Source organism: Mustela putorius, unplaced genomic scaffold (genome assembly GCF_011764305.1).
Source record: "Mustela putorius furo isolate JIRA1106 unplaced genomic scaffold, ASM1176430v1.1 tig00004039_pilon_pilon_pilon, whole genome shotgun sequence".
Lineage (NCBI taxonomy): Eukaryota > Metazoa > Chordata > Mammalia > Carnivora > Mustelidae > Mustela > Mustela putorius.
The window spans coordinates 1,115,803-1,138,025 of NW_025422174.1; the positions used below are offsets into that span (position 1 = coordinate 1,115,803).

Consider the following 22,223-nt stretch of genomic DNA (forward strand, 5'->3'; position numbering starts at 1 on the left):
CCTGCCGGGAAGTGATCCCGGGGGCTGGGCCGCGCTTCCCCATCCAAAGTGCGGGGCGGTCTGCGGCGGCCTGCGCGCTTCCGCTGTGCTCCCGACCGGCCCCAGCCCAGGCAGGGTGCGGCCGTGTCTGCGGGGAGAGCCCCGTCCCGCCTCCTCGCGCGGCGGCCGCTGGGCAGGTAAGACTTCTCAGCCTGGGAGAGGGCGGGTGCGCGCTCAGCCTGGGGCGGTTTGGCTTTTCGTGTTGGACTTTTTCCCCTGCCCTTCGAAGTAAAGGTAGGTGGACGGACTACCTTGCCGACACCCCTACCCCCCCCCCCCAAATCTCAGGCCTCTCGACTTCCAGAGCCCTCCTCTTGTGTCTAGAACCTTTCTTCGGGAAAAGCCTGGCCACTTCCTGGTTGCGAGCTCTTCCAGGCTAAGGGCTGAATTCCGAGCCTGTTCTTCGAACACTGGGTGACCCTGAGCCGTGTTGCTCAACTTCTAGGATTAGATGAATCCGTTAAGGGCAGTTAACTCCAGGCTCCCACATCAGAAGGAAGGGCAGAAGAAACTTGGTCCTGCTGCCAGCCTCTACCACCCCCCACCCCCACCGGGCATCTGGGCTCTGCCCTGTCCTCTTGAGCTTTCCGACTGGGATTCCTGTCCCTACCCGCCGCCCCACATCCTTCATCTCTGCCACATGTTGAGGCTTTCCCATTGGCCTCGCTTAAGGTTACGCCAGCCGTGGGCCTTGCAGATCCTGTGGGAAGTACTTGGCAAAGCCATCCTGGGGTAGGCTTGACTTCTAGAAGGCCTGGAGGTTGGTGAGCGAGGCTCTTTCTCTCTTTGGGAGGGTGAAAGGAAGGAATGCCAAACTCCTCGATTGCCAACATGTGCCTGTGGAGATATCAAAGCCCCCTCGACCTCGGAAGGTGAGGATGGTGGTCCACTGAGGCAGACGGCCCCCGGGCGGACCCTGGGTTGTGAGGAGAAAGCTGGTTGTTTAGAAGGCGCTCCCTGGGAGCTCCTGCCTGTTTCCACCTTTGGCACCCAGGGCTCCCAGCCTGCCCCAGGGTGAGGCTTTCTGGGTGGAGCAGCCACCTTGTGTGGATGGCTCCGGGGACCGCCTGAGGTCTCGTAGGTAACTTCGCCTTCCAGGTCGGATGGAGACTGCCCTCCACCACCCACTGCCCTTGAAGCAGAAAATGCTGGCCTGTAAAAGGCTGGTCTCTTGAGAATACTCCGCCCGACCCAGGTCCAGAGTCCGCTTGTGTTTAGAACCTTTCTTCAGGAAAAGCCTGGCCACTTCCTGGTTTGCGAGCTCTCTTCCAGCCTAAGGGCTGAATTCCGAGCCTGTTCTTCGAACACTGGGTGACCCTGAGCCGTGTTGCTTAACTTCTAGGATTAGATGAATCAGTTAAGGGCAGTTAACACGTGGCACAGTCTAAGTCCTTAGTAAGTGGGAGCTGTTCTCTGGGGGCTCTTGCCAAAGACCCAGGTTCTGGGGTCTCTTCCCCCAGAATCTGGTGCAGCAGGTCTGGGTCAGGCCTGGGAATCCGCGTGAGTCAGAGCCACACTCTTGGGCTGGGTCCTGTGATGAAACGAGTTTAGAAAACCTTGATCTGGGTCCGGGGTTCTAAAGCCTGGTTCTTGGGTCACTTCTCCACTAGGCAGTCTTCTCCAGGAACGAGTGTTAATCGGGAGCCTCCGGGAGGTAGGAGGAGGCTAGAAGCCGCATCCTGAGCTGGCAGAGTTGTCCCCAGCGAGGCCGCCGAGCTGCTCTCCCACGAGGTCGTTGTGGAGCTCGGAAGGAAGGACTGCTTCCTCTTTCCTAGGAGGAGAAGGTCCTAAAACTTTGCTCTTAAACATCATTGCTGGGAGATAAAGTGTCCTAAACGTCCACTCTGGTCCCCTAAAGCTGGAAATAATTTCCTTAAACCAAGCCAGTGTGTAAGCCGCTTCTGTGCAGTCCCTGAGTCCTGGTACTCTTGGTTTCTCCGAAACTTAGAATGTTTACAGTCAGGGAATTGCAAAGAGGAGACCCTGTTTACGCCAAATGTCATGTTCATTGTCCTAAACCCGGGTGACGGCCGTGGGCCTCCCCTGCACCTTCAGCCTGCTTGGGGCCGGGGGCGTGTGTTGGCTAGGGGGCTGGAGGAGAATAAGCAAAGGCCGACCCCCCCCCCCAACAGTTTCTCATCTGCGCTCTTCCTGATCCTCCCTCCCCCCAGCCACCCTCTGAGCTGCCCTGCACTGGAGACCTCCTGTGGCCGCTGATCTCTTCAGCCCCAGGAAATGGTTCCTCCTCTTCCACTTCAGTCTGGGAGGCTCCGACTCCGAGCTAGCAAGTGGCCCAAGATCATGACTGCTCCTCCTTGTTGGGTATTACAGTCAGCGCGAGAGCTTTTAAATACAGCAGCGCTTTGGGTGCCTGGGTGGCTCAGTCTGTCAAGCATCCAACTCCTTTTTTTTTAAGCTCTATTTATTTTAGAGCGAGAGCGCTTGCGGGGGAGGCTGGAGGTGGTTGGGGGGCGGGGAGCGGATGGAGTTAGGGGCAGAGGAAGAGAGAGAATCCCAAGCAGACTCCGCGCTGAGCATTGAGCCTAACGCACTGCCCCGTCTCATGGCCCTGACATCCTGAGCGGAGCTGAAATCCAGAGTCGGCTGCTAACCCGCCCAGGTGCCCCTGGCATCCAGCTCTTGATCTCAGCCCAGGTGTTGATCTTAAGGTCGTGAGTTCAAGCCCTGTATTGGGCTCCACGCTGGGTGTAGAGCCTACAGCGGGGGTGGGGGGGTAGGGGAGTGGGAGAGGCAGTGCTTGCCCCCCACAGCCCTGACGTGAGAATCTGCAGAGATCAGTGGTTTTCAAAGACCTCCAGGGCAGAGAGTGGCTCTTTGAGGCCAGAGCTGCTGGGACTTTAAGGTACGCCCAGATCGAAAGGAATGTAGTTAAAATGCCAGCCGACTCTGCAACTCTTGTGGCCCAAGAAGTCCCCTCGCTAACAAGCTTCAGGCGAGGTGGACCCCACCCGACGCAGAGCAGCACGCAGTAAGAAATGAGCTGGTCCCCGAGACACCTGCCCATGGAGTCACTGCCAGGTGCTCACAGTTGATCCTGAAGGTAGCTGACCGGTAGTGACCAAAGAAACTCCTGAAAACCATAGTGTTCGGTTCCCTTTTGAGCCAAGACGCTGGTCAAGAACCACCTCTTCACTCAAGGTTGAACCCCTGCTCGTAGCATGTTTCGTTCTCTGCCCGACCACCCATTACTTTCCTGTTTTCGTCACGGGGGTGGTGCTGTGCCGGAGGCTTTGGGCAAAAGTTGGCTGGCTCTTGCAGGAGTCTCATGACCCTTGAGGGACGTGTAGTCTAGCAGAGATGGCCCAGGGCAAGGGGGCGGATCCTGGAAGCAGGCGCCCAAGGGAGGCCTACGTGGGTTTGGAGTCACGGGGGTCAAACCCGTGTAGTGCCCAGGAGCTTCCCAAGGTCAACACAGTTCTTGACTCTTGTTTTTTGAGGGTCCTCATACATTGGGAAGAAAATGTTCTGACTGTAGGTGTCTGGTAAACCACAGAAGTCTCAATCTGGGCCTTGTGACAGACATGGTGCCTGAGTCAGGTCGTTTCCCTGGTTCCCTGGAGAGGCCTTATCTCAAGGCTCCCTTCTGCAGATGATCAGAGTTAAAGAGCAAGAACCCACTGTTCGTGGGTGAAGAGCCGGTGGTCTAGGTGGGAGGCCCAGCTGGAGGGCGTGGTGGGTTAAGACCCGGTCCTGGTACTGAGAAGGTCCTGGTACTGAGACAGGGCCTTGGCTTTGGAACAAGGCGGAAGCACAGGCAGGTCAGCTAGAAGGACTCGCAGCTGACTCACTGGGCTGGGCGAGGCTCTCAGCCCCCCTGACTGGGCCCAGCTGGGGTGACAGATGGTGGAGAGGCCTCAGCCATAGGGAGTGGAGGATTGTCCAAAAAGCACTCATTGGAGGCTCTTCCTGGGGCCTGCTTCCCAGGCCTGCCTGGCCTTCTACTGTTAAGCACTTCCCTGGGGGGGTGCCTCATGGAGCCCTGTCCACACCTCCGTTTATAGCCCTTAGCCCTTCGGCTCCCCATCTGGCTTCCTGGCCAGGCTTCCACCCCGCGGAGAACTTGGCAGGGAGCAGCTGGAAAAGGCTTTACTTGGCTGTCACGTGCCGCTTCTTTGCTGCTCTCCTAGCCCCACAGCTGGGGTGACAGGAGACTTGCCGTCTCTCTGACCAGTCAGTGGGGGGGACCCTCTGGTGCCAGGCCGCACCCCCTGATTAAGAGAGCTGGAGCTCAGGCAGGAAGCCACATGAAGAGCCGGGCTCTGTTCCAAATACTTTGTGATGACCTCAATCACAGAACTCGAGTAGATGCCCCATCCGTTCTCCGTTTACAGGCCCAGGAAAGGGGATTGTCTGAGGTGACCCCAACCAGGAAGGGACCCTGGGCGCTGTTCAGGGGCTTCACCAGGGAGCAGCTTCAGAACCATAGTTGGGAGGGGCTGGGCCGAAGAGAGGAACCGGAAGGTCCAGGTGAGAGTGAGAACGAGAACCCATCCCGGAAAGCCGAAAGCCTTCCCCTTGATTTTCAGACATGACCTGAACACAACAGAAGGGGAGCTCTGATGTTAGAAAAGCCATTCCTACTGGTTACGGGAACGTCCCATAAAAAGTAGCCACAGGAAAGTATCAAGGTCAAATCCCATACAAAGTTGAGAGAGAGAGGGACGCCTGGGTGGCTCAGTGGGTTAAGCCGCTGCCTTCGGCTCAGGTCATGATCTCGGAGTCCTGGGATCGAGTCCCGCATCGGGCTCTCTGCTCAGCAGGGAGCCTGCTTCCCTCTCTCTCTCTCTGCCTCTGCCTACTTGTGATCTCTGTCTGTCAAATAAATAAATAAAATCTTTAAAAAAAAAAAAAAAAAGTTGAGAGAGAGAGAGAGAACATTCCTTTAGGGCTGAAAAGTGTACCAGGAAAGTGATCAAAGCCATAACCTTTCAGAATGAGGTAAGACATTACGGAAACGGTGTAAGGCAGGAAATTGGAACTGTAAGCGGGCGCGGTCTGGCGGACTCCAGGCCCCGAACCACTGTCCATGCTGCCCCCGGAGAGAGATGGGACCAGCCATTCCCTCAGGACTCTCTTCCCAGTGGTACCCCTGACTTGCGGGGTGGCCTGGAATGATTCAGAGTCCCTATGTGGGACTCCGCCACTTTGAGTGACACTGTAATCTGGGATCGACCAGCCTCGTTTGGCTACCTTCATTAAAGTGTAATATTGCATTCCTCAGTTACACCAGTCACCTCACCGGTATTCAGTAGTGACACGTGGGCAGCCCAAAGAGCATGACTTCAGAAGAGGTCCATCATCAGAGAAAGTTCTGTTGGATGGTGCTGAGGTTACAGGGTTTTAAGCAGGAGCCTGGCAGGTCATGTGTGTGCGGTGGCCCAGGTGTGGGACAGTGGGGACAGCAGGTGGGGACTGTGGTAAGCAGGGAGGCTCGTGTCCCGTCCAAAGGGAGCAGGTGCGACCTGGCTGGCTCTGGCGGGTTCTGCTAGGTGGGGGCAGCGGGTATGGGGCTTCTGCAAGAGTCTGGAAACTCATAATTGTTCAACAGCAGCAACAGAAACGTACAGATTGTGTAAATGAAGCAGAACTCCTGGGCCTCGCCTCTGTTCTGTGATTCCGTGGCCTCCGCCGGGTTCTCCTGGGGAAGCCACACCCTCTCCTCTCCCCTTTCCTCCTCTCAGTTTGGAAGGGTGAACTGCGGAGTGGAGGAGGTGGCCTTCCTTTCTGGTGGTGGCTTCCAAAACATCTGACCGAAGTCTCAGAAGATAAGAGTGTGAGTCTCCTAGCAAACTTCGTTCCCCTTACGGGACTCCAAGGGATAGGGTGTCCAAACCCGCAGCTCCAGAGTTTTGATCTAAAGCCCCTTCCAGTGCGGCAAGCAGTGTGGGAAAGGAAAGGAACAGGCAGAGACCCCTGGGCCTCTGTGGTTCTGTGTCCAGCAGTTCTCAGCAGGGGTCTGCATGGGCTACGATGCCCGGCTTGGCACGGTACAGGGCGAAATGACAGGAACTGCGGGGTGGGGGGGGGGCGGTGGCGGGGGGAGGAAGGGCCCCTCCCCCATCCCCAGCTGGGCATGAGGCTTGGTGCTGCCAGTTGCCAGGCACTTCCCACCCCACCCCTGTGCTCATCTTGTCTCTGCTTCCCCCCTGTCAGCCTGCTGCCCTGGTCTCCAGAGTCGCCATGGCAACCGAAGAGTCCATCATTCGCATTCCCCCGTACCACTACATCCACGTGCTGGACCAGAACAGCAACGTGTCCCGCGTGGAGGTCGGACCCAAGACTTACATCCGGCAGGACAATGAGAGGTGGGTGCTGGGACCTGGCCGTGGGGCATCTGTTCATCTGGCTGATAGGATCATCCGTCTCCTTCCTGTCCCCAGGCAGGGTAGTCTTCTGACCAGTCTCAGAAGATAAGACTTGGAGTCCCCTAGCAAACTTTGTTCCCTTTGTGTGACTCCAAGGGATATGTTGGGGACTTTGGAGCTTTCTCCCCGTTCGTTGTCCCTCTCAGAAGTGGGAACAGAAGCCCCCTGGGTCCTCACACTGCTTCTCACCCTTCAACAGGATCCTGTTTGCCCCCTTGCGCATGGTGACTGTCCCTCCACGCCACTACTGCACGGTGGCCAATCCTGTGTCCCGGGACCCCCAGGGCGCCGTGCTGTTCGACGTCACAGGGCAAGTGCGGCTCCGCCATGCCGACCTAGAGATCCGGCTGACCCAGGACCCCTTCCCCCTGTATCCAGGGGAGGTGTTGGAAAAGGTACCTGACTTGGCTTCCTCCGTGACCATGCGTCCTTGTCTCAGGGCTCTGCGTGGCCTTCGGAGGGACACAAGCGGGGGCGGGGAGAGGGGGCGGGGGGGCATCTGCTGGTTCTCACCAAAGACCGATCCTTGCTTCCTTCACCTGCCTCTGGCCCCCACCCTTGCCCTCCTTTGAGAGCTGGCCGCCCATCTCCCCACCTGACCTTCCAGGCTCCAGATACTGCTGGAAGCTCCTGACCAGTGTGGTGCAGAATGGCTTTGCCAAGAGTGGGCATTCGTTCAAATGGTGCCAGACACTGGTGGGTGGTGCCCACAGTGGTGGACGCGTCGTGGTCCGGGCTCCGACCCCGGGGACTGCCCCGCCAGAAGGCGTCACTGGCCTGTGCTCCTGGCCCGGCCCTTGTGCATGTTGTCCTCAGGCCCTGGGCCCCAAGCAAACGGGCATCTGCCTTGATGTCCATCTGCCTTCTCCTCCTCGCCAGTTCATACTGGTTTGCTCTGGGCGCCTCTACTCACCGGTGCCTCTTGATCCCGGAAGACTCCAGGCACTGCCACGCCCCCCACCCCCCACCCCGGGGAGCTTTGAGACCTTCCTGCCTACTTAGTGGCAGCCTCTTGGGGAGAAAATTGTGTTCGTGTCCGGATAGAAAGTGCTGACGGGTAATTAGAATGTTAACCCTTGAGGAATCTCCGGGAATTCCTTCTACTATTCTGGCCACTTCCGTGTAAGTCTGAAACTATCAAAAGCCACAAATCCTCCATACCCAGGTCTGACCTCAGGTCAGATCAGCTCCGTTGCCCTGTGGGTGGGGAGGGGTGTGTGTGTGTGTGTGTGTGTGTGTGTGTGTGTGTGTGTGTGTTGGGGGTGGTCTTCAGCCCCAGTGTCTGAATTTCCCTCGGATCCCCCGCCCACCACCATTCTCCAGGCCAGGAGGGCAGCGGCTCTTCCTCCTCCCTCCGCACAGCCCGGCATCAAGGAGATGCTCCCTTCACACCCACCCCCTGCTCTCGCCCCTCGGCGCCCGGGGCTGCTTTCCTCGGCTTCGCTGACGGGGTGCTCTGTCTTCCCTCCTCCACTCTTGACCCCCGGGAACCTCACTAATGTCCTTGCAATAACCCTGTCAATGACTTGGCCTTTTTTTTTTTTTTTTTAAGATTTTACTTACTTATTTAACAGAGAGACAGAGATCACAAGTAGGCAGAGCAGCAGGCGGGGATGGGGGTGAATACAGGCTCCCCGCCAAGCAGAGAGCCCCACGCGGGACTCGATCCCAGGACCCCGAGACCATGACCTGAGCCAGAGGCAGAGGCTTTAACCGACCGAGCCACGCAGGCACCCCTGGCTTGGCCTTCTTGCCCTCAATCCTAACCGTTGCCTCTTTTCCTTCTGCTTCAGCCCCTCCGGCCCCCGTGTCCAGTGAGGACTTGGTATTACTCCCGCTTGGCCTACCTGGGAAATTCAGCCCCAGCTCCTCACCGTCCGCCTCCCTTTCCTGGGCCTCCTGCGTCCCCAGGGCTCCCCAGGGCTCCTCATTCTGTCTTCTCTCCCGTCCCTCAGGTCCTCTTCCTGGTCGGTCTGTCCTACTCCAACAAAAGCTTACCATTTTAAGTCTCTCGTGTGCCGGACTCACGGCAAAGCCTGGTCCTGGCTCGGTGTGACCCTTCACCTGTCCTTTCTGTTCTCAGACTCCAGAGCGGTTTCCTGGCTGTGGGGACAGAGTCACTGAGATGACAGGAATACAACAAGTAGCTGATGCGTTGAACGGTTCATTCCAAACCAGGCCCTGTTCAGCGGTTCTTCCTTCCTAACCAGCTCGCTCTCTCCTTCTCTCTGCCTGCCTCTACATACTTACCATGTTCCACTCTCCTGTTTTCTCAAGATTTTATTTATTTCTTGAGAGAGAGTGAGCGAGCACGCGTGAGCGGGGAAGGAGAGGCAGACCCCCCGCTGAGCAGCGAGTCCTAGGATAAGGCGGGGCTCGATCCCAGGACCCTGAGATCATGACCTGAGCCGAAGGCAGAGGCTTAACTGACTGAGCCACCCAGGCGCCCTAAGTTTTCATTCTTTTTTTATGGCCGAGTCCTGTCCTATCATATGTGTATCCCTCATCTATTCCTTTACTGATGGACACTTGAACTTTCTCTATAATTTGGCTATTGTCGATAATGCTGCAGTAAGCATTGGGGTGCATGTATCCTTTCAAATGAGTGTTTTCATATTCTTTGGGTAAATACCCAATAGTTTGATTACTGGATTGTGGAGCCATTCTATTTTTAATTTTTTTAAAGATTTTTATTTATTTGACAGAGGGAGAGAGCGCAACCAGGCAGAGCCAGCAGAGGAAGAGGGAGCCACTGAGCAGGGAGCCCGGTGTGGGGCTCGATCCCAGGACCCTGGGATCATGACCCAAGCTGAAGGCAGATGCTTAACCAGCTGAGCCACCCAGGCGCCCCTCTTTTTAATTTTTTGAGGACCATCCATACTGTTCCCAGAGTGGCTGCCCCAGCTTGCCTTCTCACCAACAGCTCACAAGAATTCCTTTTTCTCCACATCTTCGCCAACACTGTTTCTTGTGGTTTTGGTTTTAGCCATTCTGACAGGTGTGAAGTGATCGCTCATTATGGTTTTGATTTGCATCCCCCTGATGAGTGATATTGAGCATCTTTTCGTGTGTCTTTTGGCCATCTGGAGGTCTTTGGAGAAGTGTCTATTCATGTCTTCTGCCCAGTTTTAATTGGATTACTTTTTGGTGTTGAGTTTGTATAAATTCTTCATGTATTTTGGATGTCGGAGATATCATTGGCAATTATCTTCTCCCATTCTGTAGGTTGTCTTTTAGTTTTGTTGGTTGTTTTCTTTGCTATGCAGAGACTTTTTATTTTGATGTAGTCCCAATAGGTTATTTTTGCTTCTTTTTTTTTTCCTCTTGCCTCAAGAGACCTATCTAGAAAAACGTTGCTATAGCCAATGTCAGAGGCATGACTGTCTCTGCTGTCTTCTAGGGTTGTTATGGTTTCAGATCTCACATTTAGCTCCTTAATTTACTTTGAGTTAATTTTTGTGTAAGAAAGTGGTGCAGTTTCATTCTTTTGCATGGAGCTGTCCAGTTTTCCCAGCACCATCTGTTGAAAACACTTTTTTCCCCATTGCATAATCTTGCCTCCTTTCTCGAAGATTAATTGACCGTACAGTCAAGGCTTTATTTCTGGGCTCTCTGTCCTGTGTCATTGATCTACGTGTCTATTTTGGTGTGGGTACCATACTGTTCTGATCACTACAGCTCTTTCAAGAGCTGGACTCCTTCCCAGGACCCTGAGATCATGACCTGAACCGAAGCCAGACGCTCAACCAACTGAGCCACCCAGGTGCCCCTGCCAGTGTAGTTTGAATGAACTTCTGCACTTCGGTGCATAAGTCTGGTTTGCAATACGTAATTCCATATGATCTGCATGAGCTCAGCCATTCTCCTCTTGAGTATATTTTAGGGTGTTTCCAGTTTATAGGGAAAAATTTTGCCACAAATGTACTTGTCTGTGGTGCACGCTGAAGTTTGCTGCCTTTCTTGAGAGTAGAAAATATGGGAGGGCCTGGACGGCTCAGCCAAAGTGACTTGACCTTGATCTCAGCGTCATAAGTTCAAGTCCTGCGTTGGGCATGGAGCTTACTTAAAATTAAAAAAAAAAAAAGGGTAGAAACTACTAAGAATTGCCAGATCCCAGGATATGTACACCAAATCTAAAAGTGTGAACCTTTAGGAGTGGCCTATAAATTTGATTTCTAGCTATTCACTGCCTTTTCTTTCCTTGCTTACATACTCTGATACTTGATGTCCTCGGCCTCATTTCCTCGTAAGCCCCTGGGTCTGGTCCTTGCCCTCACCTCCACTCGCGCACTCTGGCAAAGCCCCAAGGCCGCCTCCCTGCAGCCTGAGGGCCCTTCTCCCCCGCCCCCCCGCCCTGTCTGTTGTTCCCCCTCATTCCCAGTTTTATGTGATGATCTCCCTGGGTACCAGTCACCCGAGTTGGAAGCCCGCAGTGACGTGGGGAAGGAACCGGAAGGAGACAAGGGGCGGGTGGAGACCAGTCAGTGAGAACTTTCCATCCTTCGGGTGAGAGGCGTCGGCAGCTTAGGCGAGGGAAATGGCAGCGGTGGATAAAGGCGGACGCAGCTGGTGATGGACCAGGCAGGAAGTGATGGCAGAGTAGATTTGGGAGGGGACAGACCTGCTGGTCTCTATGTTCCTTCCAGAATGCGCCCCATTTCCTCCTCCCACGCCTTGGCATCCGAAGCCCGCTCTTCCTTTGAACCCCAGCTCAGATGCCACTTCTGAAGGGCCTTTCCTAACTTCCTTTGGGCTTTTGCTGCCTCTGTCTCTTCCCGCTGACACCATCCACGGTCTTCTTGAAGAGAAAGGTCTGTATCTGTCTTGTCACCTGCTGGAACTTGCAATCCATGAAGCCGGGGCTAGCCTGTGCCCTACCCCTCCCCCACCTCCTGCTGCCACGGGCCAGCTTTGGGGCGTGTACACGGAAGGCCTCAAGGAAGGGCTTGCCTGCCTGGTGAGCCTCCAGCTCTGCCTCCATCCCCATGTGTGGCCAGTGGGGAGAGTGGAGTTACCTGACCTCCTCCACCTCAGGGCCACTCTGGGCAGAGTCAGGCGGGCAGGCAGGCTTCAGGAAGACGGCGGTTCAAGTCCTTTTCCTGTTCCTTACAAGTTGGGTAACCTTGAGCGTGTCTCTTAGCCTCTCTTTGGCTCTCTTTGCTTGCTTTCCTGCTTCCCTCAAACCAAAGACCAAGTGAAGTCCTACTCTTAGAAATCTTTCTAGAAACTTCTAAAAGGTCTGGGTACTTGTTGCCAGGTGCCCCTTCCTGACAAAGGGAGATGTGATGTCTCCAGGGCAGCAGCTGTTTTGTGACCATGAAGCAACACTGCCAGCAAAGCCACGTGCCCAAAGTGTGTCTGTTACAGCTGTTCAGGCTTCCCACTTCCTTAATGCTCCCCAGAGGGCCCTGGTGCACATGAGGCGCAGAGGGGTTTCCCGCCTAGATTTGTAGCTCAGAACCACTTCTGAGCGCTTCCTTTGGAGGAACGTGTCCTTGGCTCACTGGCCGTGGGTCCGCTTGCTCTGTCACCGGTCTTTGTTCTTCAGACCAGATGGCTTTGGGACCACCCCTAGCTTGCATATTCCACTTGGGGGTTTGTCTGGGGACATGGAAAGATCGACACTGTGGCCTCTGACCTCCAGGAAATGGGTCTGACTCCAGGGGCCACAGTACTGAATGTCCCATGACCTCCCTTCTTCCCCCGTCAGGACATCACGCCCCTACAGGTGGTTCTGCCCAACACTGCCCTCCATCTTAAGGCGTTGCTGGATTTTGTGGATAAGAGCGGAGACAAGGTGGTGGCCGGAGACGAGTGGCTGTTTGAAGGACCTGGTAAGTGCCTTGCGTGGCCAGCGTCTGGGTCTGAGGCTCCCTGCATTTCCATGATGGCTTTGATCCCGCCGGACTTCACGCTCTGCACCCCCTTCCCTTCCCAGGCACCTACATCCCCCGGAAGGAGGTGGAGGTCTTGGAGATCATTCAGGCCACAGTCATCAAGCAGAACCAGGCCCTGCGGCTGAGGGCCCGCAAGGAGTGCTGGGACCGGGAGGGCAAGGAGAGGGTGACAGGTGGGGTCGACGGAGCGGTGCGGACGGGGGTGGCCGGGCCTTGTCTTGCCTGTGGGTGTGGGGATGGCCCCTTTCAGCCTGGGAGGAAGAGCTTGCCTGCTATGTCTTAGAGGCTTCTGGGGGCTGCCCGTGGCTGCTTTCTCCCACTCAGCGTCCTGTCCCCTCTGCCCTGACCCTGTTCCCATGAACGTGCTGACCTGGCTTTTCCTTCCCCCTCCCCTTTACCACGGGCCGGGGGGCAGCAGTCGGCGCCCCTCTCTAGATCCGCAAAGTGGGCGTTGGTATACAACTAGCAATCGTATTTGGCCCTTGGGATGTTCCCCGTCTGTGCCAGGTGTGGTTCAGAATGCTCTACAAATGGGAACTCATGTAGCCCTGAGCCACCTCAAGGCCCTGGGAGTCCCCTTCTTCCTGTGACCTCACTGAGGCCCGGAAGTGAGGTTCCTTCCCGGGCTTTATGGTGAGCAAGGGCGCTCTTACTCCTTCTAGAAACGAGACCGTCTCTCCCCCTCTCTTAGGGGCAGTGCTGCCCCAGAGTTCGTCTTTGGAGCTCAGAGAAGGCATGGCAGCCTTTGTGAGCCCTTAGGTGGCTTTGCCTGTTGTCCAGGGTCAGGGTTGGATTTTCCTCTGGCCTCAGAAAAGAATTAAAGTGGGCACTCTTGTCAGGCTCTGGCAGCTGAGGCCATGGCATCTCGCCTGTTGTCTGGGCTGCGGGATGGGGCAGCTGGGGAGCAGGCCGGGTGACCTTTGACCCTCTCCTCTCCACCCTTGGCCCAGGAGAAGAATGGCTGGTCCGTACAGTGGGCGCCTATCTCCCAGCAGTGTTCGAGGAGGTTCTGGATTTGGTGGATGCTGTGATCCTCACAGAAAAGGTCTGTGCTCTGGGGATGAAGGGACCCTGGAGTAGGCCTCACTCCTAGTGGCCAAAGAACGTGACAGTAGATGAGAGGCAATATTTCTGGGGCCACTCGCAGAAAAATGTGGAGGTCAGCTCCCCGAGGAGCATCCTGGGTCCTCTGAGGGTTAAAAGGTCCTCCTGGGCTGGTAGAGACTGGCATTCTGGCGCGCGAGCACTCGGTGGCCGGTGGGTCTCCCTCCCCTGAGGAAACCGGAGGTCGGTTTGCTCCAGTGCCCTGATGTCTTGTTCTGCAGACGGCCCTGCACCTCCGGGCTCGGCAGAACTTCCGAGACTTGCGAGGAGTGAGCCGCCGTACCGGGGAGGAGTGGTTGGTGACAGTGCAGGACACGGAGGCCCACGTGCCAGACGTCTACGAGGAGGTGCTAGGGATCGTGCCCATCACCACGCTGGGCCCCCACAACTACTGTGTGATCCTCGACCCAGTTGGACTGGACGGCAAGAACCAGCTGGGGCAAAAGCGTGTGGTCAAGGTAAAGGCCTCCAGCTCTCCGGGAAGGCTGGACGCCCTTGAGGGGTGTGAGGCCCTGGGACCCCTCCCTTCCCTCCTCCCACCCCAGGTCCCCTTTCTAGAAGCATCAAGCTTGTTCTGGCTCCCTTGGTGCACTTGCACACCGAGTTCTGTCTTTCGAGACACTTGTCCTATGGATCTCCCCGTGTCCCCCAACCTCCGTTTACACGGAGTCTCCGCTGCAGGCCCCTCCTGGGGCCCGTCCGTGCCTGCCATCCTGGAAACTTTGCCCTTGTCCTGCACAAAACAGACCTCTTGGTTTGTACTTCTCCCCACCTGCTGCCTCACCCTTCCCTTAACGAGACACTGGCCTGCCAGGGATTGGCAGGGATCTGCTGCGAGGCTCCAGACCACAGATATTCTAGGCTTTGGGAGTGGTGTGCTTCTCTTGCAATCACTTAACCGTGTCCCTGGAGCGAAAGCACAGACAGCTTGTAAAGGAAAGAGTGTCTCTGCGTCCCTGTAACATTTTGCTTCCAGAAACAGCGCGGATGTGTGTCAGTGGATGAATGGGTAACAAATTGTGGCCTCTCCACACAGTGGAATATCCTTTAGCTATAAAAAGAAACGAGTGTGTACTGATGCTCGTGTACTAATGATCAGCATGTACTCACACCTGCTGCTCCACGGATAAACAAACATTCTAAGCAGAAGAGGCCACGCATAGAAAGACCACATATTGCATGATTCCATTTATGTAAAATGTCCCAGATAGGTAAATCCATAGATAGATGATCGTTTATAGCAAGTAGGAATGGACTTTTTGAGGTGATGAAAATATCCTGGGGTTAGAGCACAGTGGTGATTGGACAACTCTGTGGACAGCCCAGAATAGCTAACCTGCATACCTTATTTACTTATTTTTAAGGTTTTATTTCTAAGTAATCTCTACACCTAACATGGGGCTCAAACTCAAAACCCCAAGATTGAGGGTTGCATGTTCCACTGAGCGAGCCAGCCTGGCACCTCTGAATTGTGTGTGTGTGTGTGTGTGTGTGTGTGTGTATATATGTATATATATATATTTTTTTTTTAAGATTTTATTTGTCAGCAAGAGCGCTCAAGTGCACAAGCAGGGGAAACAGCAGGCAGAGGGAGAAGTAGGCTCCCTACTACTACTACTAGTTCTCCTGTCCCCTGCTAAGCAGGGAGCCTGATGCAGGACTTGATCCCAGGACTCTGGGATCATAACCTGAAACAAATGCAGACTCTTAACTGACTGAGCCCCTCCAGGCACCCGTGAACTGTATATTTTATTTTTTCCCCTTTTTGAAAATTTCAGTTTCAATTAACATCTAAGGTATTACAGGTTTCAGAGGTAGAGGTCAGTAATTTGAATTGTATCCTTTATTTATGCTAAGCAGTGACTATAATTTAGTTCTGCTTTTTATAAATTTTATTTATTTGATAGAGACAGCGAGAGAGGGAGCACAAGCAGGAGGAATGGAAGAGGGAGAAGCAGTCTCCCTGCTGAGCAGAGATTCCCCATGCGGGACTTAATCCCAGGACTCTGGGATCATGACCCAAGCTGAAGGCAGACGCCCAACGACTAAGCCACCCAGGCGCCCCTGAATTGTATACTTTAAACGAACAAATTTTATAGCCTATAGATTATATCTCAAACTTATAATTAAAAAAAAAAAGCCAGGTTTGGCCCGATGACAGGGTCCGCCAGTGCCCAGACTACACCATCCCAAGGAGACAAGGCATGGGCGAATCGGCAACAGAAGCTTTCTTCCGAATTGTCAAGCCTGCGAAGGTCCCGCTCATGACCGTGAACAGAATTTGTCAAGGGTGGTTTGGCCCACGTGAGGTCTGCAGGCATTTGTAGAGTCCCCCGGTCCAGACAGTGCCTCACTGTATTACGGCAGGAGTGTGTGGGGGGAGCTTCGGGGGCTCCTGTTCTCAAGCCTGTGGCCGCAGGAAGGGCTGTCCGGGGTGCAAGTCAGGGACGCAGCCGTGCGCAGCGCCCGCTCCTAACCCCCCGTCTCTCCCCCAGGGCGAAAAGTCCTTTTTCCTTCAGCCCGGAGAGCGGCTGGAGCGAGGCATCCAGGATGTGTATGTGCTGTCGGAGCAGCAGGGGCTGCTGCTGAGGGCCCTGCAGCCCCTGGAGGAGGGAGAAGAAGGCGAGAAGGTGTCCCACCAGGCTGGGGACCGCTGGCTTATCCGCGGGCCCCTGGAGTACGTGCCGTCTGCCAAGGTGGAGGTGGTGGAGGAGCGTCAGGCCATCCCTCTGGACGAGAATGAAGGCATCTACGTGCAGGACGTCAAGACTGGAAGGGTAACAGCTGGGGATGGGGGCCTGCACCGCTCCGTGGCCATGGAGATGGCTTGCGTGGGCTGCCGGGACAGGTGCGCGGTGGGGGGCGGGCGGGGGACTTCGACAGCCTTGACGGTGGCATCTGAGCTGGCTGGCTGGGAGGCGTGAGGGCGTTCTGGGGAGTGTTTGCCTCCCCTCTTTCTTTTTAGAGCGGGAGTGCGGAGGGGCAGAGGGAGAAGGGGAGAGAGAATCTTCGGCTCCACGCCCAGGGCCGAGCCCAGTGCAGAGCCCAGTGCCGCTCAATCTCATGTGACCTGAGGCAGAATCAGGAGTCCGATGCTTAACTGACTGAGCCACCCGGGCACCGTATTAAACAGCTCACTTTAAGTGTGACGAAACCCCCCAAGGGAGGTGAAGAGCCAGGTTTTAGGATGGGGACTCTGGTCCCAGGATAAAGGTCTGACTGGGGAGTGGCCTAGGAGCACCAAGAACCCATGAAGAACCCTCTCCCATGTGCTCATCCTGGGGGAAGCCTTCCTTTTCGCCCCCTCATCGGAAGCCTTGACCTTGGTTTGACTTAGAACCGCATCTCCAACCTCTTTCCCTAAGAGTCCAACCTGGAAGTAGAGCTCAGAATCCCAGGGAACATTAGTGGATGTGACCGGTTTCCTAGGATGGACTGCCTCTGTCCCCAGGATGCCCTCCAAGTTGCCCCGAGAAGGAAAGTTCCAGAAGAAACCAGATCAAACCCTTACCACAGACCCGGTTCTCAGCACTAGACCTGGGCGAGGTCCTGCATTCCTCGACCCAGGGAGGTGGCCGGGGGCGGGTCCGTTCTGGGGACGGAGACCTAAAGCCTGGCTGTTTGCCCCCGGTGACGGCGCGGGCAGAGCCGCTGCGGAGACTGAACCCAGCCGCCGCGCTCTGCTGCCCCGAGACCGGCTCTATTTCGGGGCAGCTGGCTGGGTCCTTCCCCCTCTCACCCTCCCATGGGACTCCCACGTGACGCCCCCGCCGTGTCCTCCTCTGTCAAGGTACGTGCTGTGATCGGAAGCACCTACATGCTGACCCAGGACGAGGTCCTGTGGGAGAAGGAGCTGCCCCCCGGGGTGGAGGAGCTGCTGAACAAGGGGCAGGACCCTCTGGCCGACAGGGGGGAGAGGGAGACGTCCAAGACCCCTCAGCCCGCTGCTGTCCGGAACAAGACCCGTGTGGTCAGCTACCGGGTCCCCCACAATGCGGCTGTGCAGGTGTATGACTACAGGGAGAAGAAGGCTCGGTGAGGGGCCGGCTGGGGAGTGGGGGGGCGAAGTGGTACGGGTGACTCGGTGGGGGGGCGGGCGGGCCGCGGGGGGCTGGTGGCGAGGTGGGACCGGTGACTGGGGGGAGGGGCTGGCTGGGGGATGGGGGGTAAGGGGACTGGCGGGGGGAGGGGGAGGGGTTCTCCGTGTGTCTGACTCCATGCTCCTTCTCCAGTGTGGTCTTTGGGCCCGAGCTGGTGTCGCTGGGTCCTGAAGAGCAGTTCACCGTGTTGTCCCTCTCGGCCGGGAGGCCTAAGCGTCCCCACGCTCGCCGTGCGCTCTGCCTGCTGCTCGGGCCTGACTTCTTCACAGATGTCATCACCATCGAGACCGCAGACCACGCGAGGCTGCAGCTCCAGCTCGCCTACAACTGGTGAGCGGCAGGGAGGGAGCGCGCGGTCTGTGGTGCCGCGCTCGCCGTGGGGCAGGACGCCCAACTCCATGCCGTGGCCGAGAAGGAAACCCAGCCCGATGCCCAAGGCGGGTGACGGGAAGGTGCAGGCTCCCCCTCCCAGGAGTAGCATTTGGTGGACGTGGTTGGGGGGAACCTCCCCAGCTAGAGGTGTCCAGCCAACCACGGAAGGGCAAGGTTCCCATCGGAGGGGACCTGTGTGGGCCGTTGTCACAAGCACACACTCAGGGGCTCGCTGCCTGGGTCCCAGCCCTGCTGCCTGCTAGCTGTGGACGTGGGCAAGGGACTCGGCACTTTCCTCAGTTTCCCGATCCATAAAATGAGAACGGCCACCGTCCACCTCCCGGGGCTGTTGTGAGGACCAGAGCAGCGCCCCACACCCCACATGTAGTTAGTAGCAGCGCCTGGAGCTGGGGCGCAGGGGCGGGGGTCCCATCTGGAAGCTGGGCTCCACCTCCACCCCCTCTTGGCCAGGACTGTGACGGGGCAGATGGGTGTGGCCGTCTTGGGAGCGTGACCGCTAAGAGCGCAGACCAGAGTCCCGCTCCCCGAGTTCAGCTCTCCACCGTGCCGCAACCCTGTGACTTCGGGCCTGTCCCTTGACCTCCCTGAGCCTCTATTTCCTCGTCTGTGGGAGGGAATGATGCCCATCCCTGCCTCCTAGGGTGGCTGAGAGAATGAGGTGGGACCCACCTGGGCGCGTGGCAGGCAGGAGCTCACCCTCTCCATTGAGAGACCCTGGCCGGTCATAGAGGGTGGACGTCCGAGTCCCTTTCAGAGACGAGACCCTTGCTGTGTCCTGGAAGAAAACAATGTCCCCATTCTGGGCCTCTTTGCTCACAGGCACTTCGAGGTGAGTGACCGGAAGGACCCTAAAGAGACAACCAAGCTCTTCTCGGTGCCTGACTTCGTGGGTGACGCCTGCAAGGCCATCGCGTCCCGGGTGCGGGGGGCCGTGGCCTCCGTCACCTTCGACGACTTCCACAAGAACTCCGCCCGCATCATCCGCACGGCTGTCTTCGGCTTTGAGACCCTGGAAACCAAGGGGCCCGAGGGAAGGAGCCTGCCCCAGCCCCGGGACCGGGCGGTCTTCCCCCAGAACGGACTGGTGGTCAGCAGCGTGGACGTGCAGTCGGTGGAGCCCGTGGACCAGCGGACCCGGGATGCCCTGCAGCGCAGCGTCCAGCTGGCCATCGAGATCACCACCAACTCCCAGGAGGCGGCTGCGAAGTGAGTGCGGCCTGGGGGAGGGGCGCCCGCTGCTGACACTGCCCGCCGTGCGCTGGACCTGTCCACGCTCCTCCCTCGCCCTCAGCCCTCGGCCAGGACCTGGGAGACGGGGCATCCCCGCCCCAGTCGGCCGGCCGGCCCCCTTGGCAGATAGCGTGGGCCACTTCAAGTACGACCCTGTGCCGACCTGCGCCAGTGGCGTCCTGTCTTGCTTGGGCTAGAACCCAAAATCCACTTCCGGCCTCTCCCCGGCTCACGGGCTCGGATCCCCACCCCTCCCGCTCCTTTCTGCCCCTTGAGGGCGCAGCGGGGTTCCCACGGTAGGGCCCTCTGCCCTGGCTGTTCCCTGGGCCTGCGATGCTTTTCCACCCTAGAGCGCTCCTTGGACGGCCTCTTTCTTCTGAAAAGCACCCTCTCTGCCTGGCCCTGCTGCCACTAAACCCGTTTTCAGGGAACTTGTCGCTGTCAGAAATCACCCACATTCATTTGGTTCTCCTGCCTGGAGGGTCAGTTGCCTGGGAGCAAGGGCCTCGGTCGCGGCCGCATCCCCCGTGCTTAGAATCGCGCCAGGCTGGCCCGTGCGCAGCCGGCTTCTGTTGGCGTGCGGAGTGCCGCCCGCGCGCCCCGCACGTCCGTGGGCCCCGCACGTCCGTGGGCCCTGCCTGTGGCGTTCGGCGGGAGCTCGGGCCCATGCCAGCGGCTTCCCTGGCCCTGTCCCCTCTCCCGTCCAGGCACGAGGCTCAGAGGCTTGAGCAAGAAGCCCGCGGCCGGCTCGAGAGACAGAAGATCCTGGACCAGTCGGAGGCTGAGAAGGCTCGCAGGGAGCTCTTGGAGCTGGAGGCTCTGAGGTGGGTTGAGGACTGGAGGCGAGAAGGCTGGGCCTCTGCGGCAGCGGCGGGAGCGGGGTGGGCGCGAGGGACACTGCTCTGGCGGAAGTCAGGGCTGGGGAGGGCCGGGCCGGGCCGGGCCGGGCGTTCTCCGGGGTGTCCCCTGACTCCTCCCCGCCCTCCCCACACCCCTAGCACCGCCGTGGAGAGCACGGGGACCGCCAAGGCAGAGGCTGAGTCCCGCGCAGAGGCCCTGCGCATCGAGGGGGAGGGCTCCGTGCTGCAGGCCAAGCTGAAAGCGGAGGCCTTGGCCATTGAGACGGTGAGTGGGGGCGATGCCCGTGGGAGGGCAGGGACTTGGGGTTCCCCATCACTGCACCCCAGCACCCCTCAGTTGGTTTCTCTTATGGGTTGTCGCCTCTCTGCTTTCGTTTTCTCTTTCTTCTCTTCCCCTCTTCGCCTCTAGCTCATCCTCAGAGAAAAAGAGAGAGAAGCTTAACAAGCAGGCTCCAGGCCTGGCTTGGAGCCCCACACAGGGCTTGATCTCACAACCCAGAGATCATGACCTGAGCTGAAAGAGAGAGTCAGATGCTTAACCACCTGAGCCACCCAGGCGCCCCTCTGAAAGCCCTGTTTAAATATTGCGTGGTTTATGAAGTCCTTCACACTCGTGCAAATGTTGGCCATTTTTGTGACAACCTTTGCATTGTCTTACACACATGGTCTTACTTAATGCTTGAAATCCCACTAAGGGGTAGGTAGTATATCCATAGGACAGATGAGGAAACCACGGCTTAGATTAAGGACTCCCGCTGCTCACTAGCTTAAAAGGTAGCCCAGCCAGGATCCATAGCTAGTCGACAGCAGTTTGCAGTTCCAGCCCTTGGCCTCTGGTCCATCAGGCCTGCTGCTTAGGGGGACTTGCTGGACCGGTCCCAGGGGCCCCACAAGGGAAAGAATGCTGCGTCTCCCTCTCTTCCAGGAGGCTGAGCTCCAGCGGGTGCAGAAAGTGCGAGAGCTGGAACTAGCCTACGCCCGGTCCCAGCTGGAGCTGGAGGTGAGCAAGGCGCAGCAGCTGGCTGAGGTGGAGGTGAATAAATTCAAGCAGATGACCGAGGCCCTGGGCCCCAGCACCATCCGGGATCTTGCAGTGGCCGGGCCAGAGATGCAGGTGAGACTGAGGAGGGAGCAGGAGAGTGTGTGTCACTCGGGACCATACTTGGAACCCAGAAGGCAGCGCTGGGGGCAGGGGGGTTGGGGGAGGCGGAGATGGGACAGGCCTATACCCATGCCCGGTGTCCTCTGTTGGGCACTGCACTAGCTCCGTCCGGGATGGACAGGAAGCAGCTGAGCCACCAGTCTGTGGTCAGTGCTTTGAAGGAAGTCAGGTGGGTGCTGCTGGATGGCTTAGGGAGAGCGGCTCTGAGGAGGGGGTACTTGAGGTCAGTGTAGAGTTGATGGGAGCCTCCTGGGAGACCGTCCAAGGACAGAGACCCAGAGGACAAAACCCAGTGTGTTTAGGACCCGAAAGGACCACATGGCCGTAACCCAGGGTGAGCGGTGAGAGGCTGAAGGCAGGACAGGGGTGGCTGGGTCTTCTCGGCCTCCTACGCCCCAGGAAGAAACCTCAGGTTCCCCGCTCCCCCTCCTCGCCCCTTACCCCAGACTCCTCCTGGGAGGCTGGCTTGGGTGGCAGCCCTGGTGGCAGAGGGATGTGGGTGGGGCCGAGGGCAGAGAAGGGACAAGGGCCTGAGTCCCCCTCCCGCTCCCCTCTTGCGCTTCCAGGTAAAACTGCTCCAGAGCCTGGGCCTGAAGTCGGCCCTCATCACCGATGGCTCCACGCCCATCAACCTCTTCAACACAGCCTTAGGGCTGCTAGGGGTGGGGTCTGAGGGCCAGCCCCAGGCCCAGACAGCGGCCGGCAAGCCCGGCCCCACGGAGGGCTTGCTGCTTGGCTCCACGCCTGTCCCTCCGGTTCCTGGAGGCAGCCACGTCGTGCCTTAACTCTGAGCTGCACTTACCAATAAAGCACTTCTGGGCATTGAAACCACCTGGGCCTGGCGTCTGCGTCACAAGGGAGCCTAGTGGATACCCCTGAAATCTTAAGGTAGCTCTACGGACTGTCCTCCTCTGTCAGGTGGAGAGAAACTGAGGAAGGGAGAAGTCCAAGCTGATAGGAATGTGACCCCAGTCTAAGTGGCCAGATGGCCTTTTGGCGGTCGGCCCTCCTGGACCCCCGGTCAGGGAGAGGACCCCGCAGGGGAGAGAGTG

General features: G+C 57.6%; 1 protein-coding gene across 2 annotated transcripts; it reads left to right on the forward strand.

Moving 5' to 3' along the window:
- The first annotated feature begins 5 nt into the window (after nucleotides 1–5).
- On the forward strand, nucleotides 6–21,999 carry LOC101671020 (major vault protein). Of its 2 annotated transcripts, none has more exons than XM_004773905.3 (16): nucleotides 6–176; nucleotides 5,742–5,833; nucleotides 6,214–6,365; nucleotides 6,625–6,820; nucleotides 12,136–12,259; nucleotides 12,364–12,495; nucleotides 13,273–13,367; nucleotides 13,648–13,884; nucleotides 15,922–16,203; nucleotides 17,217–17,461; nucleotides 17,659–17,856; nucleotides 18,739–19,125; nucleotides 19,857–19,973; nucleotides 20,148–20,274; nucleotides 20,935–21,123; nucleotides 21,738–21,999. In XM_004773905.3, exons 3-16 carry the CDS (start codon nucleotides 6,241–6,243, stop codon nucleotides 21,954–21,956), a joined length of 2,673 nt encoding a protein of 890 aa, XP_004773962.2. In that variant the 5' UTR covers nucleotides 6–176; nucleotides 5,742–5,833; nucleotides 6,214–6,240; the 3' UTR covers nucleotides 21,957–21,999. The 2 variants fall into 2 exon arrangements, with proteins under 2 accessions (XP_004773962.2, XP_004773963.2); XM_004773906.3 differs by lacking the exon at nucleotides 6–176 and adding an exon at nucleotides 206–273.
- The last annotated feature ends 224 nt before the right edge of the window (nucleotides 22,000–22,223 follow it).